The 20,876-nt window shown below is 53.8% G+C and overlaps 1 protein-coding gene across 2 annotated transcripts in view; it reads right to left on the bottom strand.

The window, feature by feature from the left end:
* Positions 1–5,584: 5,584 nt before the first annotated feature.
* CDH22 (cadherin 22) overlaps positions 5,585–20,876 on the bottom strand; it is a 49,425-nt gene continuing 34,133 nt past the window's right edge. Inside the window, exons 8-12 of one of the 2 annotated variants that reach the window (XM_066330662.1) lie at positions 18,287–18,292; positions 15,147–15,268; positions 14,752–14,869; positions 7,521–7,772; positions 5,585–6,142 (exon numbers count right to left, since the gene is read on the bottom strand). In XM_066330662.1, coding sequence (XP_066186759.1) covers positions 5,604–6,142; positions 7,521–7,772; positions 14,752–14,869; positions 15,147–15,268; positions 18,287–18,292 — 1,037 coding nt within the window. In that variant the 3' untranslated portion in view covers positions 5,585–5,603. The remainder of the gene's footprint in view (positions 6,143–7,520; positions 7,773–14,751; positions 14,870–15,146; positions 15,269–18,286; positions 18,293–20,876) is intronic. The other variant, XM_066330661.1, reaches the window with a different exon arrangement.

The raw sequence follows: 20,876 nt of genomic DNA, 5'->3' as shown, positions 1-20,876 counted from the left end.
GTTATGCTGTTAAATGCCGGATTTGACCCCTTACAACTGGGTTTCAGTGTTGGAGAGGGTGGGTGGGATGGCATGGGCCATGGGAAAGCCTGGGCTGTGTGACTGCTGCGTGGGGAGCTCTGGCTGTGCTTTGCCGTGTATCCCAACTACTTCAGACTCTGCCCACCCATGCTGGATTCAGCTTTGCAAAGCCCAAGGTACTTCTCTAAAAATTTGAAGAACAGTCATTCAATCCACACTCATCTGGCAAGGGATTGTGAGGCTGGAGAAAGCCCAGGCTGGGCTGTGTGAGTGACAGATGATGGCCAGCCGGGCTGCTCAGCATGGCACCAGCATCCCCAGAGGACATAGTCCCGCTGGCAGCAGGAACACCAGCTCTCCACCACACTGCCCTGGCTGCTCAGTAAGGTGAGGGGTGATTTCAGCCCCACTGACTGCCCAGAAGCACAATTCCAGGGCCAAGTGAAATTCAGTGATCTTGTTTCTCTCCAACTTCTCTGGCTTTGGTGACAGAGTTGTGACAGCTGCCTGGAAACACAGCTCCACTCCCATCAGTGAAGAGGGGAGCAAGAACTGCTGCTGCTGAGCACAAAGCCAGGTCATCTCCAGATACTGGGAACACTCCTGGGATAGGCTGGGAGGCAGCAGAGCCACATCAAGTAGAGACCACAAACCAGAGTTCTGTGGCCCAGCAAGAGAGCCCTGACAAGACAGAGCTGCTGCCTGCACCAAGCACAGGGCAGAGATGTGAAACAGAGATTTTGCTGAGCAGGGAGAGTCTGACACCAGCCCCGAAAGAAGCTCAAGGGCTCGGTAAATGAAAGGAGGGGGCTGGGATATTAGCCACAGTGGAGGTGGTTAAAGGAGTCAGCTTTCTGGTGATAAAGCAGCTTCCTTAGAGGATATGGGGGGAGAAGGGATCACCTTCCAGAGCATGATAATGCCAGTGGGAACGGAAGGTAGAGGTTGACACAGCCTTGCTACATTCAGCTACCAGAGATGGATTTTCCTCCGGGGGGTAAAGGTATCACTGCCCTTTTTTCACTTCCCTTTAATGATCCCAGAAGATCACATCCATCTTTTGCAAATACCTCTCTAGAGGAGACCTGGACACCTTGCCTTCTGGAGCTTGCCATGGCTCAGTGCAGGCACTGGAGGTGACTGATGCAGCCTCCCTGTGCTGGGGATGCAAAAAGGGCTGCAGCAGCCCGTGGTTGATGGGACACAGCAGCACCAGCCTTGTAGGACCCATTCAGAATGGGACCGTGGCAAGTGCCACTGTCCTCAGCCAGCAGTGACAGTAGACAGCCACAGGTCACGTTCCATGTGGAGAGAACCATCATCTGCAGAGAAGGACTGGCTTCCCCTCCTGCAGAAGGAAGAGGAAAGAGACCTGCCCTCAGCATGCTCTGCAAGGAGGCTGTTGTGCAACTGCTGAAGAGAGAGAAGCTGCTACAGGAAAATTTCCTCAGAAGGGGCTGTGTTGAGGAGGCATAGAGCTATTCAAGCATCTTCACAGATGCTTCTGCAATCAAAACTCTCAATAATCCTCTTCTTTTGTAGTGAAGGGTCTGGTTCTGACTGGCAATTTGTTGCTTTGAGCTCTCTCCATTTCCTCACAATATACAAGAAGCAGATCCTCCTGCACAGCGCAGGCTCACAGTCAGTGCCAGGCACTTGTCACCTCCACTGCAATGAGCACAGACACCTCCTCTTCCTCAACGAGGAGTTCCCAGAACACTTCAGCCCCGGCCTCTAGAGTCCCAAAGTGTTTGGGTGCCTGAAGTGGGACAGCAGGACTTGAAGAGCTGCAGCTGGATGAGAGTTCTTTTTGCCAAGAGCCTGGGCTGGAAACCTGGGTACAGACACTCAGCAATGCTCAACTCTCTGCAAACAGCAATGGGCCAAGTGTCCAGACCTGCCAGAGCAGGCAGCTGTGACCACAGCACTGACAGACTTGCTGTGAGGGGGTAATTAATGATGCAGTTAATGGTGATGCTTCCTGAAGGCTGGCAGCTGTAGAGGCATTCATTTTAAGTGTGAGAAGGAAAATCACGCAAATGTTGAGGTCTGACAGCACACCTTGTGCCTCTGGAAAACCCTCCAGGCTCAGGACTTCCCCCTTCTGTCACAGTATCCCATTAACTGCTGTCATCAAAGGTCACCAGATGCTTCTTCCATAACATTTAGTGAATAATCAAGGGAGCAGGATGGAGTGGAGGCAGGGGGATGGTGAAGGATAAGGAAACACTCAAAGACCTGGGGGAACAATAATCCTGTTTTGGAGCCAGGGCTGCAAGATGCTGTTCAAATGACTGTTACTTTATGGAGCAGTTTAAAGTCTGCCTGCTGTATCTGCTGACCTACACTGAGGCCACCACTGAGCTTGGCCATGTCCCCTCTCTCTGTGCCTGCTCCACCCCTCCGTGGTGTGCCATTGTCACACTGATGGGTGCAGCCACCTCAGTGAGGCTTCCCAGGCCCAGGGAGGGTCATGCCTCTTTGCCATGAGTACTTTGATCCTTCCCCAGCCCTCGGGCATCAAGGAAACCACCAGCAATTGATTTAGCTGTGGTCAGGGCAGAATGTCATTTATTTGCATCATTTCATATTAAAACTGAGTTTGAAGGAGCATTTTTTAGCTGCTGCCAGTAACTGAATGCTGCTGCAACACACAATATCGCCAAAACAAGAATGGGTCAGGTACCAAAGCTGTTGACAATGCTCCATGAAGAATTACAGAATCATAGAATGGTTTGAGCTGCTCAAAGCACAACCCAGCCTTCTCCTGAAAGGATGGAGAAAACCAAGGGCATTTTTTTTCATTGTTCATTTCCTTCAAGTTCAGAGAGAAAAAATTACTCTTCTCTTGAAGAAGCTTTTTCTGATGAGCATTTCAATGAAAAACGGGAAGAAGCCAGAGATGCAGCATCCTGCCAGTGGGAAAACGCTGCAGGGGTTGACTGTGCTGTGGCCTGTCAGCCACCCAGCCCCTCGTGGAAGGCACCAAAGAGGCCACAGTGACAGGGCAATGCAAGTAAAGGAAAAAAAGACCAAAAAAAGCACATAAGACTGAGGCTAGACGACAAGGAAATAATTTATTTCCAGGTCCCAGAAAGACCTTGAAAAAAAAAAATAACAAGGGTGAGGAAATCAACCGTCTAATTTCATCTGGGTAGAGAAACGAACCCCAAGTGACTCCATCAGACACGGTGGCGGCTGCCAGCTCCTCCTGCGGGGGCAGGCAGAGGGTGCGGGCAGCGCGGCGGGGCCGGGGCGCTCCTGCCCTATTTACACGTGGGATAGGAACTAAAACGAAAGCGGTGCGTGCATGCGCGCCGGGGAGCACGGGCTGCTCGGGGATGGAGGGATGGAGGGATGGAGGGATGGATGGATGGATGGATGGATGGATGGATGGATGGATGGATGGATGGATGGGGGAGAACCCGCCGGGAGGGTTGCTAAACACGTACCCTGTCAGACCCCATCTCCTAGGACAGAGCCCTGCTATTGCACAACACTCGGCTAGAGGAAGGGCCAGTGCCCAGACAGGGGCTCGGGCACAGCTCTGCAGCCCACAGGGAAAACACGAACACATTCCTGAGGAAAGAGAGGGCTTTCTCCGTTCTCCTGCCTGGAGGTGCGGGGTGTCAGGTGCTTGAGACCAGAGCTGGCACTCGAGGGCCCCGCTGCCTCCCCAGCATCATCACAGTGAACCAGCAGCACGCTGGGCACAGGCGCCAGCCACAGCATCATCGCCTCCTCGCGGGGACCAGAGAGGAGCTCCTGGTCCCAGTATGAGCCAGGCTGGGCCCTGCACATGGTGGCAGTGGGCAGGAGCAGCTGAGGGCAGACACCATGGCAGGTCCTGTCCCTCTCTGCTGCTGGGTCTCGTGCTGCAGCCGAAGGACCAATGCCAGCAGCCGGGAAGCAACACACAGTAAAAAAATGGACACGCATGTATATTTACAGTTAAATCTTCTCTAAGCATGGAGAAAACAGTGTCTGTGGTTGAACTAAAAGGACAAAACCAATGACAAGCCCAGCATGTGTCAGGGCTTGGGAGACCATATCAGTTACCTATCAATGATATAATTGATTTTTTCCCAACATGAACAGATAAAGAGCTGCACCAGCCAGGACGGCCTGAGGTGCTGGGCAAGGACATCACTCTACAGGCTGTTCAGTTTTCCCTGCGGCAGTTGGCAGGCTGGGAAGGCACTGGGCACCCAGTGCTTTCCTCCAGCATCATCTGCAGGCCTGAGGAGCAATGGCACATCCCACTAGCATCTTCCTCACCTGCCTCCCAAACCCAGGAATTACATGCAAAAGCAGTCCTGCTGGGAGCTCATGCTGGTGTGCTGCAGGATACTGTGCTGGGGACACCCTGGATACCCCGAGGTGTCACAGATGTGCTGCCTAAGTCACAGCCAGCTCGGCCCCAGAGCTATGCCAGCAGGTTCTGGCCTCACACACAGCTCCTGGGGATGGCTGTTCTGTTGCTAATCGTGATGCTCTGCTGCTGGCTGGGTGCAAGCAGGAATTATTCTTCCCAGCCAGGGGCTGGGGTTCCCCCGCACCCTGCAGCAAGGTCCTCCATGGGATGCAGCTCTCCCCCAGCCACTGTGGGCCAGGGAGCACTGACGTCCTGCCTGCTGCCCTGTGCAGCTCACACCATTTGGTGACAGCCAGTGCCTGGCTGGGAGCCCTGCAAACCCCAGGTCCTGTGTGAGGGGCTGGCAGAGTCCACCTGGGGGTGCTGCCCTGGGCCCCTTTGATGGCACTCCCCAGCACCGCAGCTGCTCTGTGGCCCAGGCCACAACATCACTCCTTGGTGACAGGTGGGACATCCCTGTCTGTCACTGGGGCTGTGTGGCACACCAGGACTTTGCAGACAACGTCAGGGAGTGTTGGGGATTCCCTTCACGTCACCAGCACCTCTGTGATCACAAGACAGGGGTGAAGTGATTGCAGCACGGAAGGGAAACCTGGTTTGAGGTGAGTGGCTGCTCTGTGCAGGATGTGATCCCACCGTGGCATCCTCCCTCCAACACAACACCATGCCCGCAGCCGGGGGCTACTGAGAGGCCCACGGGGAGCAGCAAGAAGGAAGACTTCAAAAAGCAAGTAAACTTAGGAGGGGAAAATCTGAACAGAAGTTAAAAGCTTGTTTCCCTCAGCAAGGAAAGCTCTTAAAGAAATCAAAGCTCTTTAAATGCTCTGACTCAAGTGACAAAAACAATTTAGACAACAAAAGGCTCCCGGTTTGCTCTTCCTCTCCTGGATGGGGATCACCGAACAGATCTATTTAAATGATAATTTGTGGGGGAGAAACCCTCTCCAAACCCTCTTGAATTAGATTTTCTCCTTCTTAAGTCAACGCGTAGTGCTTTAAAAGAGACTGGCTTTGAGGAGATGAGGACACCCCGGTGGCTCTCCTGGGCTCCCCAGCCTCCCCACGCGGGTGTGGAGCCCACCCGAGGCCAAGGCAGCTGCAGAGGAGCAGTCACCTGGTGCCCGCCGGCAGCCGTGGAGACTTGCCCAGGAGCGCACGATTGCCGTGTGACACCTCACGGCGCGGAGCCCACGGGGATGGGGGACAGCTAGGACTCCTCGCTGTCCTCCTCGCCCCTGCGCCCCGCGTACAGCGCTGCCAGCTGCCGGAAACGTGGCCCCCAGCCCCCCAGGTAGGAGAAGTCCTGCTCCGAGCCGCTGGACCAGGTGTTGATGGAGCTCAGCGAGGGCACTGGGGAGTCCGAGCCCTCGAAGGCATAGGTCTGGAATGAGTCATAGGGCGGCACAGAGAGGTCCTCATCCGCCTGCTCCACCTTCCTGCAGATGTAGTCTCTGAACACAGAGAAGTCCAGGTCTGGGCTCTGCACCCACTGTGGGAGGGCATGGAGCTCGGAGGCTGGGTTTCTGCCTGGGCCCCCCTCTCCTGGCCCCCCACCTCCATCACCAGCTTTGATCTCACTGAAGTCGTAGAGGCTGCGCAGCGCTGACATGTCGTAGGCCTCTGTGTCCTGCTCACCACCCCCTTCATCGTTGTATTTGATGACATTGTCCCTCATGTCCTCGTCATCCTCAGAGGTCAGGTGGCTTTTGTGGTGTCGCTTCAGCGTGAGGATCAGAAGGACCAGCACTGGGAAAGGAAGAGACAGTCAGATGGGGACGCTGTGCTCCTGCAGGGCAAGGATGACTCCTGCTTGGTGGCAGGTGTGGAGGCACAGTACCCCCTGGCAAGGGGACCTCTGCCAGCATGCCAGACGGTTCCCATCAGCCAGGCTCATCAAGCAGCAGCCGTGCTGTGCACTGCCTTGGAGAGAGGTTTGCCTGGGCTCCAGAGCAGACCAGGAGCTTCCTTTGCCATGCAGCATGACCACCGAGACAGGAGCGAGCGATGGATAAACACACAGCTGGACAGACAAACGGATGTGTTCTGCAGAAGATGAGTAGGAAAAGGGGGTGCATGATTCACAGTAGCAGCCAAATGTTGGGTGGGTGAATGTGGAGCAGATGGCATAGAGCCTGAGCAGTGAGCCACAGCTGTGTCCTGGATCATCATCCATTCAGCCCATCACCTTTAAAGCACCGATGTGCACTTTATTCGTTTGGGCAATTAGGCAGAAATTTGTTTGCACTGCGTTGGAAAATGAAACCAGTGTAAAGTGCACCCTGTGGGAAAGGGTTTTCTGAACAGAGATGCAGCACAAGACAGAGAGTGGAGCCATGCCAAGGTGAGGAGACCTCACCAAACAATGTGCTGCCTCCCACAGGCATCTGGACAGCCCTTGGGGCCAGGCCGAGCCAGCTCTGGGGCCAGAGAGGGTTTTCAGCAGCTGCATCCATCAACTGTCCCGTGCTAAACCTGAGGGCACTACAACATCCCTTGTTCAGCCCCCTTTCCCACATGTACACAAGCACTTGCTCCTCATGCCCAGCAAAGCTTGTGCCCGTGTTCCAGTGGCAGGCAGCAGCATTCCTGGGGCACAGGTTCTGACCTAGGCAGCACTCTGGTTTGACCACAGCCCAGCTCTGCATCCTGCCCACACACTCACAAACACTCTAACACTGACCTTTTCAGGTAAAAGTACACGTGTGTGCCCTACACCCACCACCCCTGCCCACATGCAGGGAGCACATCCTCCCCATCTGCTGCGAGACGCCTGCTGTGGGCACAGCATGGCAGCTGGCAAGCAGCTCTTGGCTCCTGCCTGTCCAGGCAGGGAGTGAGCCAGCAGCTCTCCAGGCTCCACTGGGCAGCATCACACCTGCCTGGCACAGGGAACTCTGCTCTGGCTGCCTTGTGGAGCCCAGCATGCAGAAGCTGTGTCAAAAATGGGAGCTTCCCCACCGGTCCCCCCCACCAGGGGCTGAGGTTCATGCCCCCCATGCTGCAGCTACCAGGGAGGACACAGATGCAGAGAAGCCTGCTCTTGTGCCCACAGCACTGTGCCCACATTCATGTGATGCTGATGGAGCGGAGCTGGGACAGGACAGGAAGGACTCAGGGCACTCACCAACCAGAATGAGGACGCAGACCAGCAGTGCGATGAGGGCGCCGGGGCTCAGCGTGGCTGACACCACATAGGCTGTGCTGTTGCAGGACTGGATGGCCCCGTTGCTGTCACAGCCACAGACACGGATGGTCAGAGTCCCTGTGCTGCTCAGGGCTGGGGGGCCGCTGTCCACCACCAGAATGGGGAGCAGGAACACATCCTGCTCCTGGCGATTGAAGCCCACTCTCTGCGTGTGCACCGCTGCCGTGTTGTCTGCAGGGAACAAGCAAAACCACAGCAAAGTCACCCCCACATCAACAGCCTGCAAGACCTGCCAGGAGCTCCTCCGTGCTCTGGATGAACAGCAGCTATTCCTGCACCACCTCCAGCAGCCATCCTGAGAGAGCATGGGGCCTCCTCCTCCATCACATGGACCCAGGTCATGGTTCCCTGGCACTGCAGCCCCCCTACAGCCTGAGTGCCTGAACACTCCACTCCAGCACATTACACTTTTACACCTCAAGGCCAGCCTGGGGTCTCCTTTGTCACCACACCTGTGGTGAGCCTGGCACAGGAGCTGCAGCACACAAGTGTCTGAACCATGCTGACAAACAATGCAGGTGGCACAGAGACAGGGGAAAAACTTCTGAAAGACCCTCTGAGAGTGGCACAGAGTCACAATCAGGATAAGCATCAATTGCTGACATATAGACAAGAACAAACAGGGTCTGCAGGTGGCACTGAGACTGCAAGAGCAGACACTGCTTCTTCCAAAGCCAAGAGTCATGAGTGAATGGTCCTGCCTCAACCGGAGGGCCAGACACCCCTGTGATCCTCTGTAACTCCTGAAGGAGTAGGCAGAGCTTCTTCCAAGCCTCCCAGCCAAGTTAGGCATCCTCCTCCCCATCTGCTTACACCCTGCTGCTTCAGGGGCTCAGCTGGCACAGCACAACTCATTAAGATCCCATTAACACAGCCACTTCAGGGACCCTCCAGGGCCCTGGTGCCAGCGATGAGCCCAAGGAGCAGCTGCTGCCGACCAGGAGCAGGGAGGGAGGGCAGGGACAGGGACTGACACTGGGATTGACTCCCTGCTCAGGGGTGCTGCAGGCTGCCAGCCAGCAGCAGCACAGGCAGGATGGGGCTGAACAGCAGGTGACAATTGCAGCCAGGTGTCACAAACCACTGCCGACTGTCTGCAGTCTTTATCTAATAAACCAGAGATTGGCCCACTCACAGCAAGGTGCTGCTGTCTACAGACTCTCCTCATCGAACCTGATTTATGCCAGACCATCCCCTTTCTCTATGAATCAGCTCTTCCATTGGAAAACACATCTACTGTAACTCTGGCTCTTGGGCTGCTGCCACCACGGAAATTGCTGTATGGATTGGGTGCTGCATGAGAGCACACAGGGCATGGTGGGGACAGGAGGTGAGCCAGGATGGAAGATCCACTGGTCAGCCAGGAAGCAGATCCCAAAGGCTCTGTGTGGCAGCCAGGGCACTGCAGAGCAGAGATTCCTGTCCTGTGGGACACCTGCCACTGTGGCTGAGACTCCTGGAGCATTGTGTGGTGGCAGCACCATGGCATCTGGGCAGAGGTGTCAGGAGGAACAGGGGAGCACTGGCCCCTGGGTGCAAGGAGGCTGAACCCAAGTGTGGCGGCAGCAACATCTGAGAGCTGCCTGTGGCCTACCAAGGATGAGCTAGGAAAAAAAAAATTATTGTTATGCTAATCGTTTGCACAAAGGTAATGAGATGTCATTTGGTGCTGGTCCCCCCTCCTTGCTGCAGTGTAGCAGGAGGATATAAATAATGTTAATGGCACCATCTCAGCAAGAGGCCAGGACTAACTCCTAGCTAGCCCAGCTAAAAGTAAGCCTCAGACACCTGGATCGAGTGGAGATAAAACCACAGGACAAAAAGGACAGACCAAAGTGCTGTAAGAGAGAAAGGCTCTGGCCACAGCCCAGGAAGGTCACCTTTGCTGTCACTGTCACACCAGTTGGGTCACCAGTCTGAGGCTGGGGTCAGATTCTGGCTCAGAGGGTCCCTGAGCACACAACCCCGCACCTCCGTTGCAGCTCAGCCCAACCCTCACACAGTGCTATGAAACACAGTGCTTGAGAACTCCCCCAGCTGCTCTTCAGCACTGTGTAAACACAGGGGTAGCACCAAGTCTCTCTGGAAATGCAGCAGGAGGCTGGCAACTCCCTTCTGTTTACAGCCAGCTCCAGCTCCTGTTAGGGACCTGCGACAAGGCATGCTGTATTTTTAGAAACAGTCTCTAGAAACCAAGGGGAACTACACAGGCAAGTGGCAGAGGGGCAGGCACCAACCTCAGCTCAGCCCAGACAGTTTATGTAGCCTGGCACCACTGAAAAAGAAATATTGCCACCCACCAAGTCAAAATGAAGAAGCTGGTAGTTAAATCTAACAGCAGCATGACAGACAGGTCTGCTCAGAGAAACCTCGCCTCAGGAAGGGGCTGAGGGTTTGCCCTGTGACCCAAAACTTGATGCAAGGGAGCAACAAAAATCACTACAAACACCACTTTAAACATCATGAAACTGTATTTTATCTCCTGAACAGGGTGACAGGAGCTCGTCATCCCAGGAGAGAGATGCACAGAAATTTCACGTGTACACCAATGAAACTGCTGACCAAGGCTCAACAGCCAGAGCCCAGCCTGGCAGGGACCACCTGCCTCTGGCACTGAAATGGCTCCAGCACCTGCCCACTACCCCCTGCTCCCCACCACCATGAACTCCTCCCTGTTGGGTGTTTGCACCCCTGTTACTTGCAAACTTCTGAGTTCTCCTCTGAGATACTCAAAAAAACCCCCAGTGCTCTGCCATATGATTGTAGTCCTTTTCATCGCAGATCTGGGAAAATTTTGCCCAGATCTTGGAATATGTATCCTGGAAAATGCATCCAATGCAACCTCCTACAAAGCAATTGTCCTTTCTCTTGGTGCAGTTGTGTCTTTACATGTAGCTGACCCACAGCAGCTGCTTTGGGATGCGTTTTGGTGCAGATTTGTTTGCATTGGCACAGCCCAGGCAGCCCTGGCCCCGCGGCCCTCATGTCTCTTCCTCTGCAGCAGCTTCCTGCCAAATCCATTTCTGGAGTGATGAACTGAGGAGCAGTGCTTCTCAGGAGCAGCACTGGAATGTGAGCAGACGTTAATCCACAGCTTTCCTGAACAGACAAGTCTGGGTCTCCACACTTGGTTTCCTGCCCAGTCCCCACAAAGCTGCACCTTCTGTTGCGGCTGTGCTGAGTGTCCTCTGATGCCCCAAACCAAACCTTTTACTATCACTGCTTTCTTGCTGCACAACTTGACATTTTCTTCATAGGTTTCCACTGCCACCCTCTCTCTGATCATGCAGTGACATTATCCTGTGTTACATCACATCATCTTGTGTGGCAGGGGAGGAGACGGCCCCTCTGTCCACCTGGGGAGCAGGACATTGGACAAGGCAGGAACTGACACGACCTGAGCACACAGGGACTTATCAATATTGCCCTAAGAGGAAAGTTTGGAAATGCAATATACTCTGGTGGTAGCTTAACGTCACTAGGAATAATAAAATAATTAAGTCTCCCAGACTCCCTCTCCAAAGAGGCTCTTGGCAGCCTCGAAGACAGAACTAATAAATCCTTCTCATAACTCAATCTCAAACAGCGCTAGGAGAGCAGGAGGGATTTTGATGTCCCTTCCCTCTCCCACACTCACAGGGTCCTGTGAGCACCTGTCTTCCCCTTCTCCTGCAGCTGCTCTGCTGTACCAGAGCCTGGGAACACTGGCTCTGAGGAGGAGCACTGGCACCCGGCTGGGCCTGTGGGGACACTGCTGCCAGAGCTGCCCCAAGGGAGCAGACCTCCTCCAGCCCCAGGTGGTGCAGCTGGCAGAACAAACATCCTGTTTTTCCCTTCTGCCTCTTCCTTCTCTCGAGTTCTCTGGGTACCAGGCCACAGTACCACTGCTGCTCCTTTGCTGTTTGCTCAGCCCCGAGGAGGTTTGATGCTCTTTTACACACACCCTCCCCACCTTCACCCCGGTCAAATGAGCATCTGTGCTGCTTGTGCTGAGAGGGGCATCCCTGTGGGGCTGGAGGAGGCTTCCTCTAGCCTCAGGCAATCCTTAAATCCTAACATTTTGCTTTTGATTGTTAGGGTTTTCAGATCTTCTATCACCCATTACACGCTCTTAATGAGACCTGCAGAGAGTTCAGACATCTGCTTGCCGAGCCCTTGAGCCCTGGAGTCAGTAGCTCCATGTGTCACTCCATATTACCTAGCACTCCTTCCAGGTTGCCGGGCTTGGATGCTTTCTACCATCCCTTCCAACACAATTAGCATTTCTTGGAGAACATGATTTCAGGCTTTAATTGCCTTTGATCCTGCTGTAATCAATTTTCTCAGGCCAGAAAGACCCAGCAAAAGGCGAGTTAGGAAACAGAGGATGGTGAATGCCTTTGGAATGATACCAGTTGGATCTTAACACGGTCAGCTTCTCTAATTCCATCTCTTCCTTTAGTCACTCCGTATGATGGGCATCTTCCTCCCGGATCGTCGCTGTTGTTACCACAGGTGACATTTATTCCTTGTCTGATGAATCAAAATGTGTGTGAGCGCTCCCTCAGACACAGCAAAAGCACGGAAAGAGAGACACCAATAGGCAGTGGTGCTGTTTTCAAAAGCCCAACTCTTGCCAGCCACCTGTAACTCAGCTATGTGGTCACCTGCAGGGACACCCTTGGTTTCTTCATCTCCAACACAGAGTACCAGAGGCAGTGCAGCTCCTCTGACCCCTGAGGAGCCCCAGCACTGCTGGCAGCTCACAGCCCCCCGGGCCCCCCAAAGGCAGCCCCACCATGCCAGATGCTCCTGCCCTGCCCAACTGCAACAGGAGCACTCCTGAGCTGGTCCCCACCCTGCTGAGAACAAGTCATTTCCCGAGGTGGCTTTCTGGTGCCACGAAGGAGCCAAGTGGAGTAGGTGCAAAGCAAAAGAGAGGATTTAAGCAAAAGCTCAGAGAATCCATCTGTGCTGACATCCATCAGTGTCACTCCTTGGCTGCAAAAGCAATATTTATAAATCACGTTTCAAAACTGGCTACAAATTTGTACAAAGAAACAGATGGGCTGGTGGTAGCAGTTTGTCACCACTGATATTTATACGGGGGAGTAGAGACAAGTGCAAGAGGGGTGAATGCAGGAGAGGGAAGCAGTGGGGGAACACAAGGGAGGATGCAGCAAGGACACCTACAAGAGCAGGGTCAAAGGTGAGTGTACCCAGGGCAGCTGATGGACTAGAGAAGGGGGCAGAAATCAAAGGGAAGGAGATGGCACCAAGACACCCTGTCAGAAATGAGGGGTGCCTTCATCTGCCACAGGCAGCCACCTCCACTTGCTGTGGAAGACAGCACTGCTCAGCAATTGGGAGGGTCTCCAAACACTCTGGGAATAACCCTGCAGCAACAACATTCGTTTTCCCAAGAGCAGGAGGCGGGAGGTGATGCCAGCTTTTACTCATTTTATGCAGTGTTACACCACACAAAAAGCTCGAGGGATCGTTTAGCACAAAGAATTACCCCATGTCACAAGAGCCTCATCCCACTCAAGAGAGCAGCAGCTCCGCAGGAGATGGTGGCACACGTGTCCTGCATCTACTGCAATGCCAGCTCTTGGGCCACTGCTGGGGGCCCCCACGCAGAGCCAGGGAGCCAAGCAGCCCCTGCTAAGCTCCATACACCCCCAGCCACGTGCCCTGGAGACAAAACGGTGGTGGCTCTGGGATGGCAACCTGGCCACGGCAGACAGCCTGGCCCAGAGCTGGGAGCCTCGTGAGGGTCTGGGCAGGGATGCACACCAGCGTGTAGCTCAGTGTGTTCAGGCACATTTTTATAAGGTCCTTCAAAGAAAGTGAGGGAAGTTAATCGCTGGGTGTGGGGCAAAATCTTGCTGAGGATTAAAGCCTGTTTACATGATAAGAAGCAAAGGTCTTCTGAGCAGCTTGAGCAGAGGGGGAGGGACTCAGGTCAGGGACAGCTGTGCTGCTCAGGACACAAAGCAGTAGCCAGCTGTGCTACCATCACATCTGAAGCTTTTCCATTTTGACTATCCCTAATAATGCTGAACCAAACAGAGCAAGCAGGATCTTACGTCAGCAGAAGGCTCCTATGATAAGCTCAGAACAAACTAAACCAGGCTTTTGACAGATAAAGCTGCAAAAGCAGAGAAAGAAAATGGTTTTAAAAGAAAACCCAACTAAAACCAAAGAAGAATTTCAATGTGGTCTGCTGGCCCCTGTGACAAGCACATGTGGCTGGAAAAGGTCCCAGGAATCAGCAGAGGATCCTGTAGTACCCATTACTACAATCAGCACGTAAATTCACCCTAAACACCAGCCAAAAATAGGAAGCATCCTGATAACTAGTTTTCTGGATTGTTACTGTTCACACAAATGCAGCCTGACCTGACAGCCTGCAAAGTCCAACAGCAGCCAGGCTCAGCCAGCAGAACCTGCATGGCACCCCATCACTCACAGCAGCATTGAGTCACCCAGGATGAGCTACTGAGCTCAGGGATGCAGAGAACCCCAAAGCTGCCCAGAGGAACAGACAGGCTCTGCCTGGCTGCATGTCCCAAAGGAGAGGATGAGCCCCAGGAAACAGAGGGACTGCACTCCAGAGCCACCACGTGACAGGGAATCAGGCTCTGCAGGCTGTGTCCCAGAGAACTCACCATGGCTGTGGACTGGCTACAGCATGGCCACAGTGCCTCCCAGGGCTCTGGAGCCGTTCCCATTTGTGGGGGCACAGGGCTAACCACCCACATGGCAGCCCCAAGATGACCCCTGCTCCAGGATTTACCTTGGAGAGGGATAAATCATAACGCTCAAAATGGGAGCATGCTCATCTATAAATCCACATCATCTCCTTGCCTCAGGCAGGTTGGAGATTTCCCATCAAGAAAGGGACTGAGAGCCCTGAAAATACCAAAGGCTTAACCAGACAGCCTGAGAGGAGCTTTGTAGCTGCTTGCAGCAAGGAATAAAGCTGGCAGAGCCTCCTTGAGGAAATCCAAGCTGTTAGCTGACCAGCCCCACCATTTCAGGTTGACAAGAAAGTGCAATACGCCTGAAGCACCCAGAGCTGGCACAGAGAGACAGTGACCCATGTCCCTCTCCACAGCCAGAGCTGCTGCTCTGAAGGATGCTGGGCCAAGGCTGCAGCAGGACTTACCCTGGATATCCAGCAAAGAGAAATGGTGGTTGTTGGTGGCCTCAGGTGCCAATGTGAAGTAGAAACGGTGGCCACTCTGAGGCTCATCCCGGTCCACAACGCTGATTGTCTGGATCAGCTGTGGGGAGAAGGCAGAGGTGAGCACCAGTGCTGCTTCCACAGCCTCTCCCAGGGTCCCACGTGCAGGGTCCAGCCAGCAGCACCACTTGGCTGCATCCACAGAGAGGGACGAGCCTTCAACCCTGCAGATGGGCTCAGCAGGACCAGCAGAGTGACACCCACTGTGACAGGGCCTGCACAGGAAGACTCTCAGACAGAAGGGGACAGATGGCAAGTTAGAACTGGTCCAGAGTGCTGCCTGCAGCCTGAGACCAGGGCTGGGGGGCTCTCACTACCTGGCCTGGCTTGGCATCCTCACAAACAGCAGCTTCATAGGGGGTGGCAAGCTCAGGTGGATTGTCATTGACGTCCAGGATTCGGATACGGAGAGAGGCCCTCGACACCTGGGAGTGATTATCTGAAACAGAAAGAGAGGCAGAGCTTCAGGACAAAGAGCCAACTGCTGCTATCAGGGAAAAAAACCCCTCATCCCCATCTGTCCAAAGGCCATCGTGGCTGCTGCCAGCACTGCACCTCTGCCTGCCTGTGGCACTGACTGTCTACAGGACAGCAGCACCTGTAGAGCATGCCTCAGCCTCACTGCACCCTGCAAAAGAAGCCCAGCCACTGGGCTGTGTGCCAAGGACTTCTGAAACACCACCTGATCTACTCCTTGAAAATTGGAGCAGCCCAAAGCTAGTCCCAGCCGTAAGGGTCAGCCATCCACTGGCGAGCATCTGTGCTGCAGCAGAACAGCACCAAGATGGGACAGAAAACCTGGATGTGAGATCACCCTCTGGCCTGGGTCCTGATCCATAGGTTCTCAAGACTGGCAGCAACATCTGTGGGCTGAGCAAATGGAGCTGGGATGTGAAACAGCTGCAATCAGCTAAGGGCACATCCTTAGTGAGATGTGTCCATCCACCTCTGCTGTGCCCAGGTGATCCAGGGTCAAATGTGCCCCAGTGGGGCATGAGGCTCTTGCTCAGGGACTCAGTCCTCTTAGGCTGACACTGGGTTTTTATTGCTATTGCAGCTTAAAATTAAACACAGCACCTTCCACCAGCTGGCATGAGGGTAAGACTGAGGTAGCCCTCTCACCCTGGCACTGACCAGCCCAGCTTCACACAGCAGTGGTCCTGGGGACCCCCTCGCCCCTGGGATTCACTCTGCACGTGGGATGGGGCAGCATTTACACTTCCACTCAGTGCAGCGTCACTGAGCTGCACACACACTGCCGAGGGACACTGAGCCCGTGCCATAGGATTATAAATCACTCTGGAGGGCCTGATGTTTGCTGAAGCACCTCATATATCTCCAGAAATGAGAACTCCCTCTTACTCCATCTCCTTTGTTTTACCCAGAGGCTGCACCTGTGACAGAACTAATGCTTTTCTCCACACTCAGGCAGGAGTTCTCCTGCCTGTTTGTCTATAACATTAATACTGGCCCCAACAGATCAGGTGGGGGAGGACCCAGGGGAGAGGAGATTTAGTGCTGCTCCATAATTAGCCAGGAATCTAAGCCCCCTCCCCAGAGCTGCCTTCACCCGGTTCTCACGTTATCACTCCCTCTCACCCAGACCAGCTGCTCTGGTGATTAGATAGTTGTTTTTGGGGGAGGGAGGCTGAAGTCGTGACTAAAAGCTTAGAACTATGCGTTATTTTAAAAGGCATATTGGTGCAGTGAAATAAACTGCAATTGCTTGCAGGAAGAGGGAAAGGGGGAGGCAGTGGGGTGAGAAGGGAGCCCAGGGAGGCGGCAGCGGGGTGTGCGCTTGATGCCCACAAATGAGCAGGAAGAAAAAGGGTTCAGTTCCTGCAAGAAGGAGGATGACAGCATTTCATCACCCCCTCCTCAACCCACAGGAAGATGGATAACCATCCCTGCTGCTCAGCTCTGGAGCAGGCTAGGACTGCTGAGAGAAAGATAAGGAAAGGCAGAAAGAGAGGAGAGGAAGTAGAGCCTGAAAGAAGGAAGAATCCAGGACCTCAGCTCTTCCCCTTGTTGACTGTAACCCAGAGGAGGAACTCCCTTAGCACCCCACAGTGTGGGAGCCAGCTGTGAGCAGGAACCAGCCCCAGCACTGCCGAACCCTCCCCAGGACCTGCTGGGGTTGTGCGTCCCAGGCCTGGACATCCAGGGGATCCTGTGCAAAGCAGCTTCTCCTCGAGACCACCTCCCCCAGCCCCGAGGAGGGATGTGCTCAGTGTGTTCAGAGCCGGGCAGGAGCACAGGGCTGCCCGTCCCCAGCTGCAGCCGGCAGCGCGCTCACGGCCCCGCCCGGGTCAGAGCTGGGACCCGCACCGACCCCTCCGGAGCCAGGGCTCACAGCTCTGAGACAGTGACCTTTCTAAATGCACCCTGTCAGACAAAACCTCTCCTTCTGCCCTTCCGAAACTGCTGAAGCCTGAGGCTCATGCTCACTCCCGGCTCAGCGACGGGGTCAAAATTTGACGCGTCCAGGAACATCAAGGTTAGAAAGGCAACTGCTGCACTCTTGTCTACCTTCCCAGTGAGGCACACATCAGCTTCTTTTGATTTTGGCTGTACAATGTCTATTTGAAGGTTTCTCAATGCCTTATCAACTTCCCTCTTTCTCTGAACCGGTACCTGGATTTACAGATGGAAAAAATGAAAAATGGTTGGATATATTTGAAAAAAAAAAAAAATCTTCAAAACATCTGAAAGATGTTTTTTTGTAACAGTGGCATAAACTGATATTAGGATGGTCAGAAGTGTGATTAAGATTGTTGGAGCACATCTGTGATGAAAGGCACAAAGCACTCAACCAACACAGGATTCACATCTGCAAGGCCAGAAACTCTGGCCTGTGCTTTCTCTGCCTGTGTGCATGCCCCCCAAATGCCCCAGCACAGGAGCAAAGGCTCAGCAAGCAGGTCCCAGGGCCAGAAAGAGAAGCAGAGAGGGTGGCTGAGGCTGTGGCGTGGGTGCTGCAGGCACCTGCCCTCGCAGGGCTCTGTGAGGAACACCTAACCCGTGATTGAGGTGAGGGCAGCACGTGCTGGCTGAGGGCAACTGGAAGGGGAAAAAACCCATCTTCCATTGCAGCGTCTTTCCTCGGTATTCCAGCTCAGCTGACTGACATGCAAATTAGTTTAATTATTTCTTCTTCTAAAATAAATTATATTTTGCAGTGGCTGCAATATGTTGTGTCAGGCAAAATTACATTCAATATTTTTAAACTAATTGATGTCAGCCTTGAGAAAACCTGATTGACAGCAGCGAGAAAACTAGGCTGCTACCTAAACGCTTTCCTAAATTAAAATTAAACATGCCGTTTTTCTGCATTTCCTTCAGGAGTTGGAATGCTATTAATCTGAAAAGACTGAGGAAAGAGACATGGAAAATACACAGAACAAGAGGGAGATGCTGGAAGCACAGCCGTGCAGTATGGGAGCTCCAGGCTGCTGACTGGCAGCTGCCTTTGCCAACATGGGAGGAATTATTTCAGTGCCACTGGAGCTGCCGTGCGTGGGGGACGGAGCTCTGCCCACACTGCTGCATCTGTGCCTGCCTCAACACAGCCACCAGCGTGGCTCAGGGCGTGCCAGGCACCACTGCCCAGGTGCCATGTAGCAGAACAGGCAGCACTGAGACAGGACTGGCAGGGATGGGACAGGCAGTGCCAAGATTCTGGAGCATGAGATGGTCACAGTCCTGCTGCACGACCACCCTCAGGCCAAGAGTCAAATGCTTCAGGGGAATCTTCATCCACATCTCAGAGTATTTCTTTATTTAATTAATCATGTGAGTAAGTGATCTGAACAGGACGAGATTCTCCACTTAAATATTCAGAGGCAAAACACCAACTTGCCCCCTCTCTGAGCTGCAGACAGCTGAGTGCTCACAGGACTGACACTGAGCACCTCTGGGCAGCTGCTCAGCAATGCTGTAGCTCTGCAGCAGCTCCCAGGGATGGGAAGGGATTGACAGTGCTTGGTCACCCCTGCTGGGGCAGGAAAGGAGGGGACGTGTGGTTTCTGCTGTGCCAGGATCCAGCCCTTACTTCTCCAGACCCTCACACAACCTCCCAATAAAACACTTTGCATTTTTACACCCAAACCTCTCCTGTGGAGCTCCAAATCCAGCAAATGACATTTGCCCTTCTCCTCACACACACACACACACACCAAAAAGTGCTCAGCAGCTTCTCTGGGTCTGAGGAGAGCCCAGGGGACCGTGGGCTGCCACGTGCAGCTGCAGCACCTGAAGCAAACCAGCTCAGGGACACTGCTGGGCACAGCATCCAACCTGCTCTTCTGTGTCGAGACCAAATTGGTACAATACTGAATTCAAAATTTTTACATTAGTAAGGAAGAGAGAAGAGGCAAGAGTGGAATTTATTCTTCACTATCTCAGCAAATTGGAAGAACAAAATGCAGAAAAGAAGACTGAGATGTGCCACTCCAGCCCTGATGCCATGGCTCTGGGGCACAGGGTGGGTTTGTAGCTGCCTGCAAACCAGAGTGCTGCTGCCAAGGACAGAGCAGGGGCATGCCAGAGGTAAGACTTGTCTGACAGGTGGCTGTATCCGAGGCTGGAGCTGAAAACGTGGCTCCCAGCTGAGGGGAAGCAAAGTGGAAGCAGCAGTTAAGCCAAGTAACATATAAATGGCTCTCACCTCTCCTGAGTCCTGCCCAAACTCAGCAGCATGAGAGTCATTAAATTGCATCCAAACACAATGCTCTGATTAAAGCCAGTCTCCAGCAGGAAGATTTATCATCTCAATTACCAGCAGTGGACACAGCAGTCAAGGCCTCATCATTTTACATGAGCAAAGAGGAAAACAGGAAGAGAATCACTAATATTAGCCCAAGGAAGGTAAACAGCTTGCGAGGGAGATGAAGATTTATCTGTGGAAACGCTTGGCCTGGTCCCAGGGCAGATTAGCTGAACAGCCCCCATGCTTCCTGCTGGCTGCCATGCTGCGAGGCCAAACACTCTGCTGGTCCCTGGCCGGCCGAGGCAGCTCCTGCTGGGAGCTCAGAGCTGCCCCTGCTCCTCATGCCAGCAGTGGGAAGCCCAGACAGCTCACAGGCACAGCTGGGCACCTTCTGCAGCTTTCCTTACTGCTTTCAGGGCAAATACACTCTGATATCTGCAGGTGGGAGATAACCTGGACGTGGTCTCTGCCGCAGCAGCAGCTGGCACCAGGCAGGACTCTCCAGGGTGGGGGCACAGCTCCTGTCGGGGGCTGTCTGTAGGAACAAGTGTTGCCATTGGGGCTGGCTGTCCTTTGGCCTGCAGGGGTCAAACCCTGCCCAGGACAGCCCCGACAGCAGACCAGGAGGGCAGCCCAAGGAGGCCATGGGGATGCAATATCTTGTTGCAACACACTCCAAGCCATGTGACTGGTGCCATGGGAATCAAGCAAGCCCTGGCACCATGGGAATACAGTGGGTACAGTTTCCCACCAGCACCAACGAGCTGACGCACCAGGCACAATCCTGAGCAGCAGGACTCCCACTGGGTTTGTTCCATTCCTCCTGCCAAGTTTACATCTCAGTGAGGAAAGTGAATATATGACCACTTGACTCTGATGGAGTTGGTGACGTCTGGCCCTGTGGCATCCAGCTGCACCCCACATGCCCATGGTGAGCACTACAAAGCCCTTCCAGCACTCCTGGCCCCAGATACCTGTGTGCCAGGAACTGCACTGCTGGATGTGCTCTCCCAGCTGCCCTGCATTCCCTGCTCCCACTGCCATGGCTGATCCCACTGCGCCAGGCACATCCTGACAGCTGCTGCATGGCCCTGCTCTGAAACCCCTCCATCACTCAGAAGGCTGTACCTTTACAACTGCCCTTTCCGCCAGAGGATTCAGACATAAATTGTACTTTAAATTCAATATCAGTCATTAATATTTCATGATTACAAAACGTTAAGGATAATGTCACCGGGAAGAATGTCTGGGCAGCTAAAACGGATGAGTCAGAGCTCACCATGGGAGAAGTCAGAGCACTGAAGAGTCTCCCTAGCTTTTGAACCAATCCAGCCTGACA

The sequence above is a fragment of the Sylvia atricapilla genome, chromosome 16 (assembly GCF_009819655.1).
Source record: "Sylvia atricapilla isolate bSylAtr1 chromosome 16, bSylAtr1.pri, whole genome shotgun sequence".
Lineage (NCBI taxonomy): Eukaryota > Metazoa > Chordata > Aves > Passeriformes > Sylviidae > Sylvia > Sylvia atricapilla.
The sequence above is the reverse complement of the archived record's forward strand: the minus strand, read 5'-3'. Positions and strand labels throughout refer to the sequence as shown.